The 22508-nt window shown below is 44.8% G+C and overlaps 1 protein-coding gene across 1 annotated transcript in view; it reads left to right on the forward strand.

The window, feature by feature from the left end:
* The window catches only part of LOC124798894 (retinal homeobox protein Rx2-like), a 49657-nt gene that overhangs the window by 21623 nt on the left and 5526 nt on the right, over positions 1 to 22508 (forward strand). Inside the window, exon 3 of the mRNA XM_047262425.1 lies at positions 1414 to 1640. Within this exon, the coding sequence (XP_047118381.1) occupies positions 1414 to 1640 (227 nt within the window). The remainder of the gene's footprint in view (positions 1 to 1413; positions 1641 to 22508) is intronic.

Consider the following 22508-nt stretch of genomic DNA (forward strand, 5'->3'; position numbering starts at 1 on the left):
TTCCCGGCGGGGTCAGGGGTTTTCTCTGCCTCGTGATGACTGGGTGTTGTGTGATGTCCTTAGGTTAGTTAGGTTTAAGTAGTTCTTAGTTCAAGGGGACTGATGACCATAGATCTTAAGTCCCATAGTGCTCAGAGCCATTTGAACAATTTTTTTTTTTTTCTCATACACAAACAGCAGTTGACCGGCGTTGCCTGGTGAAACGTTGTTGTGATGCCTCGTGTAAGGAGGAGAAATGCGTACCATCACGTTTCCGACTTTGATAAAGGTCGGATTGTAGCCTATCGCGATTGCAGCTTATCGTATAGCGACATAGCTGCTCGCGTTGGTCGACATCCATTGACTGTTAGCAGAATATGAAATCGGTGGGTTCATCAGGGTAATACGGAACGCCGTGCTGGATTCCAACGGCCTCGTATCACTAGCAGTCGAGATGACAGGCATCTTATCCGCATGGCTGTAACGGATCGTGAAGCCACGTCTCAATCCCTCAGACAACAGATGGGGACGTTTGCAAGACAACAAACATCTGCACGAACAGTTCGATGACGTTTGTAGCAGCATGGACTATCAGCTCGAATACCATGGCTGCGGTTACCCTTGACGCTGCATCACAGACAGAAGCGCCTGCGATGGTGTACTCAACGACAAACCTGGGTCCACTAATGGCAAAACGTCTTTTTTCGGGTGAATCCAGGTTCTGTTGACAGCATCATGATGGTCGCATCCGTGTTTGGCGACATCGCGGTGAACGCACATTGGAAGCGTGTATCGTCATCGCCATACTGGCGTATCACCCGGCGTGATGGTATGGGGTGCAATTGGGTACACGTCTCGGTCACCTCTTGTTCACATCGACGGCACTTTGAACAGTGGACGTTACATTTTAGATGTGTTACGACCAGTGGCTCTACCCTTCATTCGATCCCTGCGATACCCTACATTTCAGCAGGATAATGTACGACCGCATGTTGCAGGTCCTGTACGGGCCTTTCTGGATACAGAAAATGTGCGACTGCTGCCCTGGCCAGCACATTCTCCAGATCTCTCACCAACTGAAAACGTCTGGTCAATGGTGGCCGAGTAACTGGCTCGTCACAATACGGGAGTCACTACTCTTGGTGAACTGTGATATCGTGTTGAAGCTGCATGGGCAGCTGTACCTTTACACGCCATCCAAGCTCTGTTTGGCTCAATGCCCAGGCGTATCAAGGCCGTTATTACGACCAGAGGTTGTTTTTCTGGGTACCGATTTTATCAGGGTCTATGCACCCAAATTGCGTGAAAATGTAATCACATGCCAGTTGTAGTATAATATAGTTTTCCAATGAATACGTTTATCATCTGCATTTCTTCTTGGTGTAGCGATTTTATTGGCCAGTAGTGTAGATGTCGGTTCTCGTGGTTGTTCAGCAGACGGGCTTTCGAGCCGACATCCACTTGCTCTGCGGAGAGCAGGAGCCGAGGCCGGCGAAGAGGAGAGTGCAGCCGTAAAGCGGGCGTCTAAAAAGAACACGGCCCGCCGGCCATTAGGCGAAGTGCAGCGCGAGGAGCGGGCGGACGAGTCCGCTACTCGGCAGCTCCAGCTCCAGCTCCAGCTGCAGCGCCGGGTAATTGCGGAGCGCGGCGTCCGCCTCCAGGTGTGGCGCTGCGCCTACAGAGCGCCGGTGTCGCGCATGAAACATGCACGCCACACGCGCGCGTGCCGCCCGACAACGGCCGCTCCGTGTCTCGTTGCGGTCGCTCCTGTTGCCTCCGGCTGCCGCTACTGTTGCTACTGCTGCTACTACCCGCCGTATTAATGCACCTGCCCCTCCTGCCACTCCAGTCATCGACCTGCCACTGTACGAGGCAACAGCTACCAAATAAAGACGACAAAAATGTTGCAAGTAAGGGTTATACGCAAGTACCCCCAAGGTTTCAGAACACGACTGCGCGAGAACTATAAGAATTACAGAAAACAGACACATATGAGTGGATTGAGCATCACCCCAAGTTTTTATCTCGCATTATAAATTCTCAATACGGGCACCACTAGCGGGATAACAATCGTTGATATGTGCTGCTGTTGTGCTGGTTGGTAAGGTGCAACGACAGCAGCTCACATTGCAGATCTGTTAATTGGATTGCCTAGCTCCAGGTGCGAACTAATGCGATGCGACACAGTGGAGCAGATGGTTTGTGTGTATGTTCTGATACGCTTGCCCCCTACTGCTGCGCTATACAACTACGCCAAAGCGCATAAAATAAATCGAAACTTGAAGACATGCTATGTCCGCTGATATGTCTTTCTGTGTGGCCTGTAGTTTTCTCACAGTCGTCTTACTGAGCAAGGTGGCGCAGTGGTTAGTATCCTGGGGACGCTTTCGGGAGGACGACGTTTCAAACCCGTGTCCGGCCATTTTGAGTTAGGTTCTACGTGATTTCCCGAAATTGCTTCAGCCAAATATCGGGATCCTTCCTTTGAAAGGACACAGCCGAAATCCTTCCCCATACTTCGCTAATCCGATGGAAGCGATGACCTCGCTGTTTGATCTCCTCCTCCGAATCAACCAACCAACCAACAGTAGTCTTCTGAAACTGTGGAGGTAGTTTTGAATAATCAAATGGTTCAAATGGCTCTGAGGGCTGGCTCTAAACACTATGGGACTTAACTTCTGTGGTCATCAGTCCCCTAGAACTTAGAACTACTTAAACCTAACTAACCTAAGGACATCACACACATCCATGCCCGAGGCAGGATTCGAACCTGCGACCGTAGCAGTCGCGCGGTTCCGGACTGAGCGCCTTAACCGCGAGACCACCGCGGCCGGCTGGCTCTGAGGACTATGGGACTTAACTTCTGATGTCATCAGTCCCCTAGAACTTAGAACTACATAATCCTTGAAACTTCCTGCCGGATTAAAACTGTGTGCCCGACCGAGACTCGAACTCGGGACCTTTGCCTTTCGCGGGCAAGTGCTCTACCATCTGAGCTACCGAAGCACGACTCACGCCCGATCCTCACAGCGTTACTTCTGCCGGTATCTCGTCTCCTACCTTCCAAACTTTACAGAAGCTCTCCTGCGAACCTTGCAGAACTAGCACGCCCGGTCCTCACAGCTTTACTTCTGCCAGTATCTCGTCTCCTACCTTCCAAACTTTTACAGCTCTCCTTCGAACCGTTCAGAAGTAGCACTCCTGAAAGAAAGGATACTGCGGAGACATGGCTTAGCCACAGCCTGGGGAATGTTTCCAGAATGAGATTTTCACTCTGCAGCGGAGTGTGCGCTGATATGAAACTTCCTGGCAGATTAAAACTGTGTGCCCGACCGAGAATCGAACTCGGGAACTTTGCTTTTCGCGGGCAAGTGCTCTACCATCTGAGCTACCGAAGCACGACTCACGCGCGGTCCTCACAGCTTTACTACTGCCAGTATCTCGTCTCCTACCTTCCAAACTTTACAGAAGCTTTCCTGCGAACCTTGTAGAACTAGCACTCCTGAAAGAAAGAATACTGCGGAGACATGGCTTAGCCACAGCCTGGGGGATATTTCCAGAATGAGATTTTCACTCTGCAGCGGAGTGTACGCTGATATGAAACTTCCTGGCAGATTAAAACTGTGTGCCCGACCGAGACTCGATCTCGGGACGTTTGCCTTTCGCGGGCATGTGCTCTACCATCTGAGCTACCGAAGCACGACTCACGGCCGGTCCTCACAGCTTTACTTCTGCCGGTATCTCGTCTCCCACCTTCCAAACTTTACAGAAGCTCTCCAGCAGTTATGGCTGGTTATTGTTCTTGGCGTTTATTCAGCGCTCCGCTCACAAGAACTTGGCTTTGTTTATGAATTTTGATTTTAGTATCAGAAGCGGTCATATAAGATCCAGCAATACACATTATTACTCGACAAAACGAACCATATACCCGGTAACAGTGGGAACCAACTTGATCATGTGACTAGGTATAGCCACATTCTAGTTCAAAGTAGTGCACGTTGTTACCTCGCAGTTCAGACTGATTCAGATTTCGATTCTTAATAGGTCACAGTTTACTACTGCTCTTTGACGTTTGCTGCGTCGTCGATGGTGTCCATATTGAGCACATGTAGTGACTGTTACAAACTTTTCCGTACGTTTTGTAGGTTTTATGCAGTCGCCTTTTGAATAGAGCCTGACACTGTCAAGGACGAGACGTCGGCCTTAATGTAATTTATAAATAAAAAAAGTTCAATGTAAAAGCTTTTAATGCGTAGACCGAAATGTTCGGCACACAGTTAAAGCAAGTTGACTAGTTTCGGTTGTCTCCTACAACCATCTTCAGATCTGTAAAGAAATGGATGAAGAAGTAGCATAAGAAAATTTTAAACAATATAGTAGTGTGCAAAACAAAGGATAACAGCTGAACAAATTGTATAATGAGTGGTAACTCCAGTAGTAGAAGTGAAGATGTAATAAATCCATTTAAAAGTGCTGTGTAACTAATATGTAACTGGATTTAAGATAACGTACTGTTCACACTGTAGAAAAGCAGAGAACATGCACTGGGAAACATCATCAATAGCTGTAGTCTTGCAATGAAACGCATTCGTGTTATGGGCCGACAATACGTAGGTGGAAATTTTCTGGATTTTTGACAATTATGTAGGATTTGTCTTTTACATACGGTGTGGTGTCACCGCCAGACACCACACTTGCTAGGTGGTAGCCTTTAAATCGGCCGCGGTCCGGTAGTATACGTCGGACCCGCGTGTCGCCACTATCAGTGATTGCAGACCGAGCGCCGCCACACGGCAGGTCTAGAGAGACGTCCTAGCACTCGCCCCAGTTGTACAGCCGACTTTGCTAGCGATGGTTCACTGACAAATTACGCTCTCATTTGCCGAGACGATAGTTAGCATAGCCTTCAGCTACGTCATTTGCTACGACCTAGCAAGGCGCCATTATCATTTGCTATTTATCTTGTGATGCATGTACCGTCAGACCGATGTTCACCAATTATGGATTAAAGTTAAGTATTCCAGAAACTACGTACCGTTTTTGCTAGTCTCAATTCCTTATCATTTTCCAGACCTCACGCCAGCCTGCGTGAGTTTAAACGCGTGCCCTTCGGCCTCCCGTCCTAGTGGATTGGCTGTCTTGCCAGTCCACAAAATACGGCATGTTGCCAGTTAACTATGTGACACAGCTTCGCTGACTCGTATTTAACTTCATTACCTCGTTATTTTTATAATTTTAAAATTTACTAGAGTGACCTTTGTTCTATGCATGATCACCGACTTCTTTCCGATTTGAACCGTATGTCATCTTAAAAGCAGTAACATATTACTTATACAACACCATCAAGTGGGTTTGTTACATGGTCACTTTTACTATTGGAGTCAACTCTCCATATATTAGATTGGTGCATAGGTTCGCAGCTTCTTTGTTTTGCATGTTGGTATTTCTGTTGCTATGGGTTTATTTATGATTATAATTTTTTATTGGTGGTTTACTGTTGCTGTCTGAGTTTGTATATTGCCATTTTGTCATCTGGAGATAGTGAGTGGAGCTTTGGACGTTAGAATGTGGAGTGCCATTTGGAGAAATAGGACAATTCCAAGATTCTTCAGTTTGAGTTTGAGAGAGAGATGACGTCAGCGGAGGCAGCCAGAAACATCTGCACCGTGTATGAGGATAATGCGAAATGGCATTGGAGAGAGAACGGCAAGAAAATGGTTTTCTCGTTTTAAGGACGATCGTTTTGACATTAGTGATTCTCCACGTTCAGAAAGATTCAGGGTTTGATGAAGATCGTTTAAATGCATTAATCCGCAATGATCCACATCAGTGAGACGAGAACTGGTAAATATGATGAACTGCGATCATTTCACCATCGTGCGACATATGCACGCAGTGGGGAAGATTCAAAAGTAGGGAATATGGGTACCGCACGCTCTAAGCCAACATCACAAAAATCAGCGGGTTGCCATACGTGCAGCTCTGCTTGCTGTTCATCAATTGGCTCGCGAACAACACCGACCATTCCTGTTCTCTATTGTTGCTGGTGACAATAAATGGTGTCCGCATGCTAACATAAGGAAAATAAATGAATGTTTGAGCCCAAACAAAGCAGCAACTCCTCGTATAAAGACCTGCGCGCATCCACAAAAGATAATGCCATGCATTAACAGAGCAGAGACGTATTATACGAACTCCTTCCCCGAGGTGAAACCATCACTACTGACGTTTATTGTCAACAACTGATTCTGAGACATCGTGCAGACGCAATCCAAGAACGACGACGAGGAAGACTGCGTGAAATAATGCTACTCCACGATAACGCCCACCTGCATTCTGCTAGACAAAAAACACACTTTACAGGAGTTGGGCTGGGAAGTCGTTCCGCATTCATCTTATTCACCTGACTTTGCGACCTCAGAATATCATCTTTTCCGCTCTCTATCGAACCACCTTAGTGGATTCAAATAGTTCAAATGGCTCTTCGCACTATGGGACTGAACATCTGAGGTCATCAGTCCCCTAGAACTTAGAACTACTTAAACCTAAAGACAGCACACACATCCATGTCCGAGGCAGGATTCGAACCTGAGACCGTAGCGGTATCGCGGTTCCAGACTGAAGCGTCTAGAATCGCTCGGCTCCAGCGGCCGGCGCCACCATAGTGGAACTTTCGTTCCGAATGAAAACGCGCTCTTAACCTGGCTCGACGATTTATTCACTCAAAACTATGTGATTTCTACAGTCACGGAATCTAAAATTTACCCCAGCGTTAGCAGACCGTTGTAAATAGTGAAGGAGGATATATTATTGATGACAAAAATCTCTATTATGTGTATCAGTTGCGAACTTATGGAAAAACTCTACGAATTTATGCACCAACCCAATATAATTTATTTAACTTTTATAGAATTCAGTGTACAAAATGTTCGTCGACTACATTTCCTCCATTTGTTTACATATAAGAATATGGTTGTAGAAAACAGTCATCGTGCTTTAATTGCATACTGAAAATTGCGGTGTAAGTATTAAAATTTTTAATTTAAAAAAATATTATTTAATAAATTTATTAATAAGCCAATATGTTCGACCTCTTTCCGCACCGAAATGTGAAGCCGGCCGGAGTGGCCGAGCGGTTCTAGGCGCTTCAGTCTGGAACCGTGCGACCGCTACGGTCACAGGTACGAATCCTACTTCGGGCATGGATGTGTTTGATGTCCTTAGGTTAGTTTGGTTTAAGTAGTTCTAAGTTCTACGGGACTGATGACCTCAGACGTTAAGTCCCATAGTGCTCAGAGCCATTGTTAGTTCTGACTACGACAATTAATTAAAACAAGTCAATATATCTTCCATTCCATAAAAAATGGTTGCGGAAATGTTAATTCACGTCCTTTCTTGCAAAACTTGGAAACACCCGAGTCATCGACATCCATGCACAGGAACCGCATTAACCAACTCTTCCAATTTTCCGCAGCAGAAAGAAAAACTTTGTAGATCACTGCGGATCACTGACTCCCGATTCCATACACGCAACAATTTTAAAACCGCGGCTCCGCCCCAGAGGGCCCACGACATCCAGTCCTAGCTAGGGCTGCTGGCTGATTTCCCATTTCGATGGCTCCAAACCACTCCATGAAATTATTTTAACTGACAGGCCTTTCGGCCACTCTATCTCCAGAGCGGAATGTATGCTCTTTGGTTTGGCCATTTACCGCTAAAGTTTTGCTGTAACGTGCTGCTTCCAGGCAACCCTCCTGGAAGTTTCTTTCCCACAGGGTGTTACGTGATTCCGGCCATCCTGTGGAAATCTCTGGCCTTTGAAAACAGCAGAGTCGATCCAGATCGCCACCAATTAAGGCGGGTTTAGAGAAGACAAGCCCGTTACATCCAGGACCGAGAATAGCTCCCGTCCCCTGCAAACTGGAAAACCTACACTGCCTGGAAGTGGTATGTTACAAAGACACAAGACTAAAGCATTTAGACGACAGGTAGCTATTGTAACGGTACAAAGCACTCCATAAAAGACGTGCAAGGGACTGTTGTGAGGATTTAGATTCAGCTGACCGAACAGTACGGTGAACAAGTTGTTAATAATAATGGTAGCCCTCATTTAGCTCCGTTTGTTGCAAGAGTTAGACTGAGTACGCTCTTCAGGTACGTATTGTTCATCCGTATGGCGCAGTGCAGCACACACTACCAAGAATTCACTACCATACTCCAGTCACGGATGATATGCGACAATATCCTACGGAAGTGAGTGGGAAAAAAAAGCAGGATTATTTCTGAATCAGGAAACGAAAAAGAAGACAAAGAAAAAGAAATCCTGTAGACTTAGAGATCATTAGCGACTGAGCTTAAGATCGAAACGTCAAGAATGGAGAAGACAATCTGTGTCAATTTTAAATATTTCATGCGAGAAAAATTCTATAACCATACAGTGCACAGACATACAGCATGCTAGAGGCACAGAGTGTCTTCACTTGAATTTATGACCCCTCGTGCAGGTTGGAATAGGTACAAGACATCGAAAATCTCATGCAGTAATGGATCGTTTTTAATATATGGGGTACCGCTCAGATCGATGTTGACATTCCTGTATGGGAAATGTTCCCATGGTAAGAAATGGGACTCCCCGTACATCTATCATCGGCCGTCACATGAGATTGACATGGGAACCTTCTGGCATATGATGTGCCCCCAATCCTCTGAATGCTTCTAAATCCAACAAAATAATATACCATCCCTCTGCGCCGCCACTGTTTCAGACCGGTTCGGTGAACATTCCACAAATATGTGGCACGTCTTAGCCTTCTAAGGCTTCTGAACTCGGTCAGGCTGATCACGTACATCAGCGCCAAGACGAAACTGTGAAACAAAATATAAGTGTATCGTATCTTACCAAAATTCTGTGTTCCTTATCTGGTGAGTGAAATTTACAACTTGACGCGATCAAGAACTGCGGAATAAAATAGACCGATAGACTAGTATAAAAGACGAACTGTTTTTCAGGTACAGGTTCACTCACTCTGCCATTGTCATTTTGTTTCTTATTTCATTGCCTACGTTAGGTGCGCTGTCAGCAGGACTAATAAATGAAGTTACGGACTGGACTCCAACTGAATTTGTGGAGTTGGGTTTCATCAAAATGTGAAAAGAAACGGAAACTAATAAGGTGTTGGCCAAAAACTGAGTGAATGAGAAATGTACTATGACTTACAGTGAGCTCCATAACGGATTTTGGGCTTGGAGGAGAACCATGTTGAAATATTTGTGATGTAAGGTATCGAGGTGGAGAGAATGAGGGATGAATTGGTATAGACGCCGCAAATGTTTGGCGTTACTGAGGATATGGGATCAGTTAGATGTGGGATGGTAAGGAGTAGGATTTCCAGGTGTTTTATGACGCCTGAGGTATTTACAAAGGAGTCTTTACAGCACTGGTCGTGAAGCACCAATCTACTCTTGGTTCGTTTCGATAAAATGGCGTAAACTACTGAAATCGATGCTGGTATTCTTACTTCAACTAAGTCACTGTCTTCTCGTGTCCTTGTAAGAGGGAACCACTGTGTCATCTCTGTATATTTCATCTTTCCTACGATGAGAGAGTAACATGTTCGTCGGCCTAAATCCAGTCGGCAGAAATGATGTTTCACATTTTTAAAAACGTTTTTATTATCTGACACAATCACTGTGCAACCTTAAACGATGAACAGTTTCAATTTTAAATAGCAGTCATCTTCAGAACTCATTATTACAAAACGAAGGAAGTAACATTAGGGTTTACTGTCACGTCAACGACGAGGTTATTAGAGATGTACACAAGCTAAGATTGAGGACGGATCGGAAAGCAAACCGCCGTGTCTTATCAAAGAAAACAACCCATTATTTACCTTAGGAGGTTCAGGACAATCATGTAAAGCTATGTGGACGGGGATTTGAACTAACATCCCTCCAAATACGACTCTAGTGTGATACCACTGTGTCAGTTCGCTCGGACTATTATTAATAGCTAGCTGAGTACCCGCCGTTGCCCGGGTATAAATTTATTCCAGCTCTGTAAGTCCATCTCCTCCTTCTCCCTATCGCTGCCCATCCCATCTCGTCCCGCCTTACTCTCTGTTCACTTCCTACTCCCCTCTCTCTGTTCTTCTGCTACTCTATCACTCTCTCTGTTCATCTCTCCCCTCTCTCTGTCCATCTGCTCCTCCCCTCTCCGCCCATCCTCTCTTTGCCGCTCTGTCGATCCCCTCCTTGCCGGCCGTAGTGGCCGTGCGGTTCTAGGCGCTACAGTCTGGAGCCGAGCGACCGCTACTGTCGCAGGTTCGAATCCTGCCTCGGGCATGGATGTGTGTGATGTCCTTAAGTTAGTTAGGTTTAATTAGTTCTAAGTTCTAGGCGACTGATCACCTCAGAAGTTAAATCGCATAGTGCTCAGAGCCATTTGAACCATTTCTTATCTTCCATAAGTCCATCCCCCCCCCCCCGTCACCACTATTTTCTCCTCACATCCACTATCTCTTCCACCCCCCTTTCTCTCTCCGTGTCATCGCCCCCGTATCAGTAGGAAGTTGACAGTATTTCTTTCCGGACTGTAAGTAATACGTATACCAAGTTTGGTTGAAATCGATCCAGTGGCTTGTGGGAAGATGTGGAACTTCGACAGAAACAGCCAAACGCTTTTGTAATAAGTATAGAAGTATGGATGCAATAAATTGTATTGATGATTGTGGATCTGTCAGATTACCTTCAGATTGGCTCGGGGAATGGTAAAGACACCAGTGAGTCAGTTCTAACATTGCACTTGATAATGGACCCAAGACGTAAGAAGAATCAAGACACATCTATGATTTTTTTTATCTGTGAAAAGCGTTCGACAATGTAAAATGGTGCAAGATGTTCCAAATTGTGACAAAAATACTAGTAAGCTATAGGAAAATACAGCGAATATGCAGCTGCACAAGAACCAATAGGGAAGACTAAGAGTGGAAGACCAAGAACGAAGTGCTTTGAATAAAAATGGAGTAAGACAGGAGAGCAGTCTTTAGCCTCTGTTGTTCAATTTATACATCGGAGAAGTAATAACGGTTATAACAAAAAGAAAGAGAGGACAAATACAGATAATTAATGAAAGGATGGAAAGTATACAGGTTTATTCGTTAAGAATTAAATTATTTATAAGATTGTTTTGTCTCTCTAGTTATTTTGTTATTGTGATTGAAAATAAATGTAGCAGACTGATATTGCGCCATTTTAAAGGAATAAATGTATTAATCATTACTGGTAAACAAGATTCAACGTGCCTCATGGCAGGACTATCGAAATTTCACGTCATCCAAAGTGCAGCTCCACGATTAGGACTTGATCATGAAAGTCATTAGAACTTTCTATCACTACGTTCTAGGTGATAGAGCGTAGAAGCGATCCTTTTGTGTGGTAAGTAAATTGTTTTTAATATTCCAGCGTCTCCTGTTGCCATGTAACATGGCCCAACGCACTAGCATATTGAGTAATGGTGGTCTAGTACGCCAGGTAAGCAAAGGAGTGAAGAGAACATGTGTTATTAAACGACGCTAGGAAACCGGTAACACCATGCCAAGAGAACACAGAGGTGAGGCACAGTTTGGGGCCTTTAGAAGCAACATGTGTGACGTTTCATCTAAACAGTGTCCCTCTACTTTGTCAGTAGGTTTCGGCAGTGTGCTCCTGTGAAGCATTGTGCCTTACAGGCATAGCACCGTTCCATGACGTCTAAAAGAACTGTTAGCATCTGTTATGACCTGGCGAAACTATGTATTTATGTTATTTTGATTGCTGTGGGAGATGTTTGGTCGGAACCATAATATATGAAATATTAGTTCAGTGCATTACAAGAATGATAATAAGATTTACTTACTTTATACACTCCATTGCCACAGAATTGTGACAAATATTTACAGTTTTCTTTGAATATTAAATGATCACCCGATGCCCACATTTACAGAACACTTCTCTTGAGGTAAAATCTTCACAAGGTTCATAACGACAGTAAATTCTACGACATGAGTCAGCTGTATGTCCTAACTAGTCGATGTTGTCTGCTTGATCGGAGGTCGCGAAATGGACCAGAGCCTTCTTGTGCTCGGCTGTCCAGAGGCCTCCGTGCAGTGGCGTTGCGGGACTGGTGGCGGGTCACAGCTCGGCCAGCGTCTCCCATTCGTCGGTGTGGATTGCAACGAGACACCACTAACTTCTGTGGCGTAGATGCGAGTTCACGGCGATCTTTGGAAGATACCGCAGCATCACGATTTCGACGTTGGTAAAACGACGTGCTTTCCTTCTTTGCCTAGGGGTCTTAATGACAAACACTCCACTAGCACACGATGGTTAAGCGGCTGAAGTAGTCACCTGGATTGACCTCACACAGCTGCAACTTATTTGGTGCTGCTTCGGTTCGGCGGGCAGTGTGAGCACTCCAAGAAGGCAGCAGAGATGACCTATGCCACGACTTCCTTTCCCGTCCTTCCCTAATCCGACGGGACCGATGACCTCTCTGTTTGGTCCCCCCCCCCCCCCTCCAAATCAATCAACTAACCAACTTTTCCCACTATCACTGAAGTGACAAAACTGATGGGATACATCAAAATATCGTGTCGGGCCTCTTTTTGCCCGGTGTAATGCAGCAACTCGACGTAGCATGGACTCAACAAGTTGTTGGAAGTCCCTGCAGGAACACTGAGCCATACTGCCTCTATAGCCGTCCATAATTGCGAAGGTGTTACCAGTGCAGGATTTTGTGCACGAATTGGCCTCTCGATTATGTCCCATAAATGTTCGGTGGGATTGACGATGGGCAATCTGGGTGGGCAGATCATTCGCTCGAACTGTCCAGAATGTTCTACAAACCAGTCGCGAACAATTGTAGCCTGGTGAAATGTTTGGAAACATGAACTCTATGAATGGCTGCAAACGGTCTGCAAAAGCCAAACATGACCATTTATAGTCTATGATCGGTTCAGTTGGGCTGGAGAATCCACTCCATTTGATGTTAACACAGCCCACATCATTATGGAGCCAACACTAGCTTGCACAGCGTCCTGTTGACAACGTGGGTTCATGGCTGTGTGGGCTCTGCGCCACAAGCGCACCGTACTATCAGCTCTTACCGATCGAAATCAGGGCCCGTGTGACCAGGCCACGGTTTACCAGTCATCTAGGATTACAAGTCCAGGAGAGGAACTACAGGCGATGTCGTGATGTTAGGAAAGGTACGCGCGGCGGTCGTCTGCTGGCATATGCCATTAACGATACATACCGCCGCAATGCCTCAGGCATTCGTTAGTCGTGCGTTCCACGTTAATTACTGCAGTTATTTCCGCAGTGTTGCCTGTCTGTTAGCACTGACAACTCCACGCAATCGCCTCTGCCCTCCTTCGTTAACGCCGGTATTACACTATCAATTTTTTTTTGTCAAATATCTTCGTCAAAAATCTTTGTGAAAGATATTTAATGGTGTAATATGGAACTTTGACAAATGTCGTCTAATATTTAGTCAAATCTGGAGCCTCGCTGTAGATTTGGTCAAAGAAGTCGCTTGTCTTCTGTTTACTGCTATGTGACATGTTACCACATGGAGCGCTAGCATCGCTGCAGCGTTCTGTCGTCTGTAGTGTTTTTATAAACATTGCCGGTAAATACAATAGGTGTGTGCCGACAACTACAAAATCAGTAGAGATGTATGAAGCTGATGAGGCGCTTTACAACGTGAGGCACCCTGAATAAAAAATAGATTAAGAAGATTGGAAACCTGACCTGACCTGACCTGACCTGACCTGACCTAACCTAACCTAACCTAACCTAACCTAACCTAACCTAACCTAACCATTTCTTGCAGAAAGTAATCGGAGTGTTACAGTGAGCCTGTCTTCTTCAGATGTAGCAGTTCTTAAGTGAATATTGTGCTTTGTGATATGAGGATACACTTCACTGAGCACATACAGAAACGTATGCTCATCCATTCTTAAGTAATTGATGTACGAGATGACGTCTTCCACTATAAGCTCACGTAACAAGTTTTGTTGAATGCTTTTATCGTGTCGTCGTAAAACCCACGGCTTCACCCAGGTATGTTTCCTTTCTTTCCCCCACTTCTCTTGCGCATGTGGACACAGTGCAATTGTGTTACATGCAACTGCTGCGGTTAATAACAAGTTGTTATTGTCAGCCATCTTGAACTTTGACTAAACATTTGATGACAGTGTAATACCCCTTCTAGCGCTACGTCAAAGATCTTTGTCAAATATATTTGGTGGAATATTTGATCACATCTTTGACAAAGAAATTTGATAGTGTAATACCGGCCTAAGTGAAGGCGGTCGGCGACTGCATAGTCCGTGGTGAGAGGTAATGCCTGAAGTTTGGTATTCGCGGCACAGTCTTGACATGTGGGTAACAGAATACTGTAATCTCTAAAGATTTCCGAAATGGAATGTACCATGCGTTCAAAGTCTGTCAGTTCCCGTCGTGCGGCCTAATCACGTCGGTAACCTCTTTTCACATGAACCATTTGAATACAAATGACAGCTCCTCCAATGCCCTGTCGTTTTATACGTTGTTTAGGGGATACTACCGCCGTCGGTATATGTGCATATCGGTATCCCATGACTTTTGTTACCTCATACGCTGGTCTTCGGGCAACAGGGCGTTCTCTTGCGATTCTCAGTTTTTCAGAGACAGGCGGTCTGTTATCTCGTTCTTCGTCATGATTTTTTTTGTTACCACACTGGAAACGACCGTGCCACCTAACGACTGTTCGGTATGATGCCTCATTTTTGCCGTACACTTTCACGAATTGAGTTCGAATCGTTCCGCTCCATACGCAGAATACGAATTATCGCATCACACTTCACATCTACATCTACATCTACATGATTACTGCGCAATTCACATTTAAGTGCTTGGCAGAGGGTTCATCGAACCACAATCATACTATTTCTCTACCATTCCACTCCCGAACGGCGCGCGGGAAAAACGAACACCTAAACCTTTCTGTTCGAGCTCTGATTTCTCTTATTTTATTTTGATGATCATTCCTACCTATGTAGGTTGGGCTCAACAAAATATTTTCGCATTCGGAAGAGAAAGTTGGTGACTGAAATTTTGTAAATAGATCTCGCCGCGACGAAAATCGTCTTTGCTTTAATGACTTCCATCCCAACTCGCGTATCATATCTGCCACACTCTCTCCCCTATTACGTGATAAGACAAAACGAGCTGCCCTTTTTTGCACCATTTCGATGTCCTCCGTCAATCCCACCTGGTAAGGATCCCACACCGCGCAGCAATATTCTAGCAGAGGACGAACGAGTGTAGTGTAAGCTGTCTCCTTAGTGGACTTGCATCTTCTAAGTGTCCTGCCAATGAAACCCAACCTTTGGCTCGCCTTCCCCACAATATTATCTATGTGGTCTTTCCAACTGAAGTTGTTCGTAATTTTAACACCCAGGTACTTAGTTGAATTGACAGCCTTGAGAATTGTACTATTTATCGAGTAATCGAAATCCGACGGATTTCTTTTGGAACTCATGTGGATCACCTCATACTTTTTGTTATTTAACGTCAACTGCCACCTGCCACACCATACAGCAATCTTTTCTAAGTCGCTTTGCAACTGATACTGGTCTTCGGATGACCTTACTAGACGGTAAATTACAGCATCATCTGCGAACAACCTAAGAGAACTGCTCGATTGTCACCCAGGTCATTTATATAGATCAGGTACAGCAGAGGTCCCAGGACACTTCCCTGGGGAACACCTGATATCACTTCAGTTTTACTCGATGATTTGCCGTCTATTACTACGAACTGCGACCTTCCTGACAGGAAATCACGAATCCAGTCACACAACTGAGACGATACCCGCAGCTTGATGAGAAGTCGCTTGTAAGGAACGGTGTCAAAAGCTTTCCGGAAATCTAGAAACACGGAATCAACTTGAGATCCCCTGTCGATTGTGAATGGACTGTACTTCATGGCTTTGTTACGAGAGCGAACACATAGTTAGCTGTTACCGTTAGCGAGTAATCAGTTCCTCGCAGAAACCAGTTGTGAACGTTCGAAAAAGGTGCTAGAGGAGCGTCGGTCGGGTGAAAAGTGGGTGTATTAAAATAGCTGTAGAGCTCGAAGCGAGGGCGAGGAATGGCAGCGTCCGCTTTTGGAGGTGGGAAAAAGCGACCGGGCGCCCGAATGTCGGTCGGAGACACGATAATGAGAAGAGCGAACAAGCGGCGGCGGGGCGCCGAGGGCACAGCAGGCAGTTCAACCAGCTACTGCCGCGCCGGGAACAACGGCGGCCAAGGACGGCCTCGGGCGCCCACTGGCCGAGTGGCGGAGTGGCGCTACCACACACAGCCTGGCCAGCCAACGCCAGCGGGGAATGCGAGTAAACTGTGAGGGATGATTTCTGCGACGATCATCGTCCCCGTCGTCCTTTTGAGGTTATGCTGCTGGCTGTGCTGAACTCACACGCAAAATCTTTCCCATATTTTTCGACGTTTCCAATATTTCTTTCCCTATTCGGCTTGTAGATCACGATCTGCTGGTGAATTAAGAGGGTCACTCCAAAAGAAATGTACTTTATTTTTTTTAATCCATCTTTTATTATTATACATGTTTGAAAATTTTACAATGTGTAGATACATGGAATGTAGTCGAATTAAATCGGGTGATGCTGAGGGAATTAGATTAGGAAATGAGACACTTAAAGTAATAAAGGAGTTTTGCTATTTGGGGAGAAAAATAACTGATGATGGTCGAAGTAGAGAGGATATAAAATGTAGACTGGCAATGGCAAGGAAAGCGTTTCTGAGGAGGAGAAATTTGTTAACATCGAGTATTGATTTAAGTGTCAGGACGTCGTTTCTGAAAGTATTTGTATGGAGTGTAGCCATGTATGGAAGTGAAACATGGACGATAAATAGTTTGGACAAGAAGAGAATAGAAGCTTTCGAAATGTGCTGCTACTGAAGAATGCTGAAGATTACATGGGTAGATCACATAACTAATGAGGAGGTATTGAGTAGAATTGGGGAGAAGAGGAGTTCGTGGCACAACTTGACTAGAAGAGGGGATCGGTTGGTATGACATGTTCTGAGGCATCAAGGAATCACCATTTTGGTACTGGAGGGCAGCGTGGAGGGTAAAAATCGTAGAGGGAGACCAAGAGATGAATACACTAAGCAGATTCAGAAGGATGTAGGCTGCAGTAGGTACTGGGAGATGAAGAAGCTTGCACAGGATAGAGTAGCATGGAGAGCTGCATCAAACCAGTCTCAGGACTGAAGACCACAACAACAACAACAACAACAACAGATACATCCTTTAGGAACAATATTTTCATTTCTCCACATGATTTCCATCCGTCTCAACTGCCTCACGCCATCTTGGAAACAGCGCCTGTAAACCCGCACGGTAAAATTCTGGACCAACCTGTTGGAGTCACTGTTTGGCAGCGTGCACGAGGGAGTCATCATCTTCAAACCTTGTTCCTCGAAGGGAGTCTTTCAGTTTCCCAAAGAGATGATAGTCACATGGAGCCAGGTCAGGACTGTAAGGCGGGTGTTTCAGTGTTGTCCATCCGAGTTTTGTGATCGCTTCCATGGTTTTTTGACTGACATGTGGTCGTGCATTGTCGTGCAACAGCAAAACATCCTGCTTTTGCCGATGCGGTCGAACACGACTCAGTCGAGCTTGAAGGTTCTTCAGTGTTGTCACATATGCATCAGGATGTATGGTGGTTCCACTTGGCATGATGTCCACAAGCAAGAGTCCTTCGGAATCGAAAAACACCGTAGCCGCAACTTTTCCAGCAGAAGGTGTGGTTTTGAATTTTTTCTTGGGTGAATTTGCATGGTGCCACTCTATTGATTGCCTCTTCGTCTCTGGTGAAAAATGATGGAGCCATGTTTCATCCCCTGTCACAATTCTTCTAAGAAATTCGTCTCCACCATTCTCACACTGTTCCAAAAGATCGCTGCAAACCGTCTTTCTTGTTTCTTTGTGAGCCACTGTCAACATCCTGGGAACCCACCTGCCACAAACCTTTTTTAACGCCAACACTTTCAGTATTCTGCAAACACTTCCTTCCCCTATTCCAACGTAGCGTGACAATTCGTTCACGGTGATGCGTCTGTCAGCATTCAGCAATTCGTTAACTCTCTGCACATTGTCTGGAGTGTGTGCAGTACGAGGCCTGCCGCTGCGAGGACAATCCTAAATATTGCGGTGCCTGCTTTCGTCACATAACCAGCTTGCCCACCGACTAACTGTACTGCGATCGACAGCAGCATCTCCATACACATTTTTCAACCTCTTGTGGATGTTTCCCACTGTTTCGTTTTCACAGCACAGGAATTCTATGACAGCACGTTGCTTCTGACGAACGTCAAGTGTAGCAGCCGTCTTGAAGACATGCTGTGATGGTGCCACTCACGGGAACAGGTTGAACTAAGTTTTAAAACAAGCGGGAAGGATGTATCTACACACTGTAAAATTTTCACACATGCAGAATGAAAACTGTATTTTTACAAAAATAGTGTGCATTTCTTTTGTAGTGACCCTCGTATGTGACCTGACATTCTCACAATGTATTTTTGTAAATTTTTAACATTGTACTTTAAGAAAACCGATTATTAATTAGTCCATCAAGTGAGTCTTCAACAGTCAGTAACATAAGTAAATTATCAAGCACTCCTGTGGGAAAGAAAAAGGAAGATTGTGTTTACAGTCCAGTTGACAGTGAGGTCATTAGAGCCAGAGCGAAAGCTAGGGTTGTATCAAGGGTTGGAAAGGAAACGGCCGTGCCCTTTCAAAGGAACGATCCTAGCATTTGCCTGGAGCGATTGAGGGAAATCACTAAAAATCTGAACCTGTATGGCCAAAAGCGAATTTGAACCGTCGTTCTGTCGAATGAAAGTCCAATATGCTAACCACTGTTCCACCCACACGATCCTATGGCAACGGATTGAATCAAATTAAGTAAATCTTTTTATCATTTATGTAATAATGTGAACTAATAATTCATTTGTTGTAGTTCTGATAAGCCATTTCCCAGAGTAATCAAAGCATCTATAGTTATGGCCGGCCGATTGTAGTTTCGTCTGATCATAACACCAAGAAATATATCCTGGTTCATTTCCACTACAGCCTTAACGAATGATCCCAAGTCATGAAACGAGAAACACCCTCTAGACTCCATAAAATCACCTCCGGCATCAATTACGCCCTTCACATATTGCGGATTAAGCGCATCATAGGCCTATTAGTACATTCTGTAACCTCTCCATTGGTAGATTGTTGTGACAGTTTCACTGATTTTCGACAATCGAACTACACACATACATAGGGTATATTTGCCCCTAACAATGACCACATATCCATAACCAATACGATCATGGGTAATGTCGTTATTATAAGTATGTACTTACTAATGGTGACTGAATAATAACAGTTCAAGGCACTTTTCAATTTATTTCAAAATACAGGATGGTTAAAAAAAGACGTCACATATTTCTGCAAGGGGTATTATTGCTCAATGCAAGAAAAAAAGTTCCTGTAAGTGTGTGCCAGAAACCAATATCTGTTGAGATATGGGTCGTTTTACTTGTAACGAGCACTATGTGGTATTCGGTGGTGTAGGTAGCAGCATAGTAAATTACGAGAACACGCATATGTGGACAGATGCAAATCCTACTTATTGAGTTGAGAATTTCCTGGTAAGTAACCCTACCAATTAAAATTTCGCCTACGTTTATTACCCGTATTCCTAAACTACAAAATCTGATCAAAAATATCCGGATACCTATTAGACGACATTAATATGCTGTGTGTCCGTCCACACTTCGCCTTTATGACGTCTTGAACTCTGCTGGGAACACTTTCAATGAGGTTGAATACTGGTGGATGAACGGCAGCCCAATATTCCTTAATAGCTGAAACCAGAGAACGATGTTGTACGTTGGGGTCTGGAGTGACATCGACCATCTAAAGCAACCCAAACGTGTTCACTGGGTTCACGTAGGCCACTGGGCGACCAGTCCATTTCCGGAATGTTATTGTTCACAAACGATTTCCTCACAAGTGCTGCTTTATGCCACGGGGCATCGTCATGCTGATACAAGCAGTCTCCGAACTGTACGTTTACTGTACGCATTACACGATCCTGTAAAATGTATTGTTATCGTCTGCACTTAGTTCCGTTAATTGCAGTCAGGGAACACATGAGAACACGTGATTTTCTCCAAGCATTCGGCAGACCCAAACCCTTCGGTCGGATTGCCACGGAGTATATAGTGATTGATCACTCCAAACCATTCGTTTCCAGCCATCCACTGTTCAGTGACTTACATGTGTACATCACTTCAAATGTCTCTCAGCACTCACTACAAAAGTGTGCATCTTACGTGATGTTGCTAGGCCTTTGTACCCCATTCTTTTTTAACGCCTAATTGCAGTCATTGTGCCAGAAGGGCTGCTGATAGCACTTCGGAATTCACGAATTGTTCTTTCCGGTGATTTCAAGGTCACCGACCGTCAGTACAAGAGGTCTGCGTGGCCTTGGTTTAGCTATGGTTATTCCTTCGCATTTCCACTTCACGAGGGAATCATCAGTAGTTAACTCGGCTGCTTTAGATAGGTTGAAATGTCCATGATGGATTTGTTACTCGGGTAGCATCCAATGACTAGTGCGCTACTGAACGTCCCACTTTGCTGTTACTACTTCTCTACTGACAACACAATACATCCCGTTTCCTTTTGTACTGGCAGGTCTGCCTCTCGTGATATCTAGTGGTCATATCTGCATTACATACTAGGGGCCGTCCGAGGTGGCCGAGCGGTTCTAGGTGCTACAGTCTGTTACCGCGTGACCGCTACGGTCGCAGGTTTGAATCCTGCCTCGGGTATGGATATGTGTGATGTTCTTATGTTAGTTAGGTTTAAGTAGTTCTATGTTCTAGGGGACTGATGACCTCAGAAGTTAAGTCCCATAGTGCTCAGAGCCATTTTTTTACATACGAGGTGCGACAATAAAGAAATGAGACTGATTTTCTTTGCAAGATGTGGCAACCCTGCAGGCTTGCGTAGGCACAATATCTTTGACGTTGGTCTATAAGCTTATTCTAGTCCAAGCGGCACATTGATGCAACTGCTCAGTCGTGAGTTGTGCTGTAATAGGTTAACACGTGTTTGTGTCTCCCGTCACGGAAATGGAACCGGATAATATTGCGCAATGGTATGCCATTTCTTTTTACGTTAAATTGGGTGAAAACGCGACGACAACTTACGGTAAGCTTCAGAGGAAGTTATGTCAAGAGCTCAAGTTTTTCGTTGGCATATTTCTCTGCCTCGTGATGACTGGGTGTTGTGTGCTGTCCATAGGTTAGTTAGGTTTAAGTAGTTCTAAGTTCTAGGGGACTGATGGCCATAGATGTTAAGTCCCATAGTGCTCAGAGCCATTTGAACCATTTCTTTTCGTTGGCATAAAATGTTTAGTGAAGGCAGAACGAATGTTGAAGATGAAGACCCCAGTGGACGACAATCAACCTCACGGACGGATGTCAACTTGGCCAGGGGGCGTGAACTCGTACGATCTGACAGAAGATTATCCGTGAAAATGATTGCGGAAGAACTGAACATCAATCGAGAAACGGTTCGTCTAAGAATAACTGAAGATATGTGCAATCACACCAAAATGGCGAGAAACACGGAAAAATGTGGCAGCCGATCTGTTAGAGCAAACGGAAATCAATCCAGAATTGTTGAGCCGTGTTATCACTGGTGATGAAAGTTTTTTTTTTTTTCAGTACGATCGAGAGACAAATCGCCAAAGTTCGCAATGGCGCTCAAAGGGATCACCCAGACCAAAAAAAAAGCTCGCATGTCAAAGTCAAAAGTGAAATGCATGCTTGTGTGCTTCTTTGATGCCAAGGGAATTCTTCATAAAGAGTGGGTGCCTCCTGGACAAACCGTTAACCAATATTACTACAAAGAAATTTTAGAAAGACTTCATAAAAGAGTTCTTCGTGTCCGTGCCAACATTACTGATAATTGGATTCTGCATCATGATAATGTGCCATCCCATACTGCTCTGTCAGTAAACCCAATTTTTAACCTCAAAACATATTTCAGTACTACCACAGCCACCTTAATCACCAGATATCGCTCCGTGCGACTTTTTTTCTATTTCCAAGAGTCAAAACGGCGGTCAAGGGACACCATTTTCAAACAACACAAGATGTCCAAAAAGCTGTCACGAGGGTCATGGAGGATATTACAAAAGATGACTTCCAGAAATGTTACCATCAATGGGAGAAGCGCTGGAAAAAGTGTGTGCAATGAGAAAGGAATTACTTTGAAGGAGACAACACTAAACTTGACTAAAACAGTAAGCAACATTTTTTTCCACATCAGTCACATTACTTTATTGTCGCACCTCGTATGCGTGTTCGGATGATTTTGGTAAGACAGAGTACGCGTCTTATAATTATAAGAGAGCA

Source organism: Schistocerca piceifrons, chromosome 5, assembly GCF_021461385.2.
Source record: "Schistocerca piceifrons isolate TAMUIC-IGC-003096 chromosome 5, iqSchPice1.1, whole genome shotgun sequence".
Taxonomy (NCBI): Eukaryota; Metazoa; Arthropoda; class Insecta; order Orthoptera; family Acrididae; genus Schistocerca; species Schistocerca piceifrons.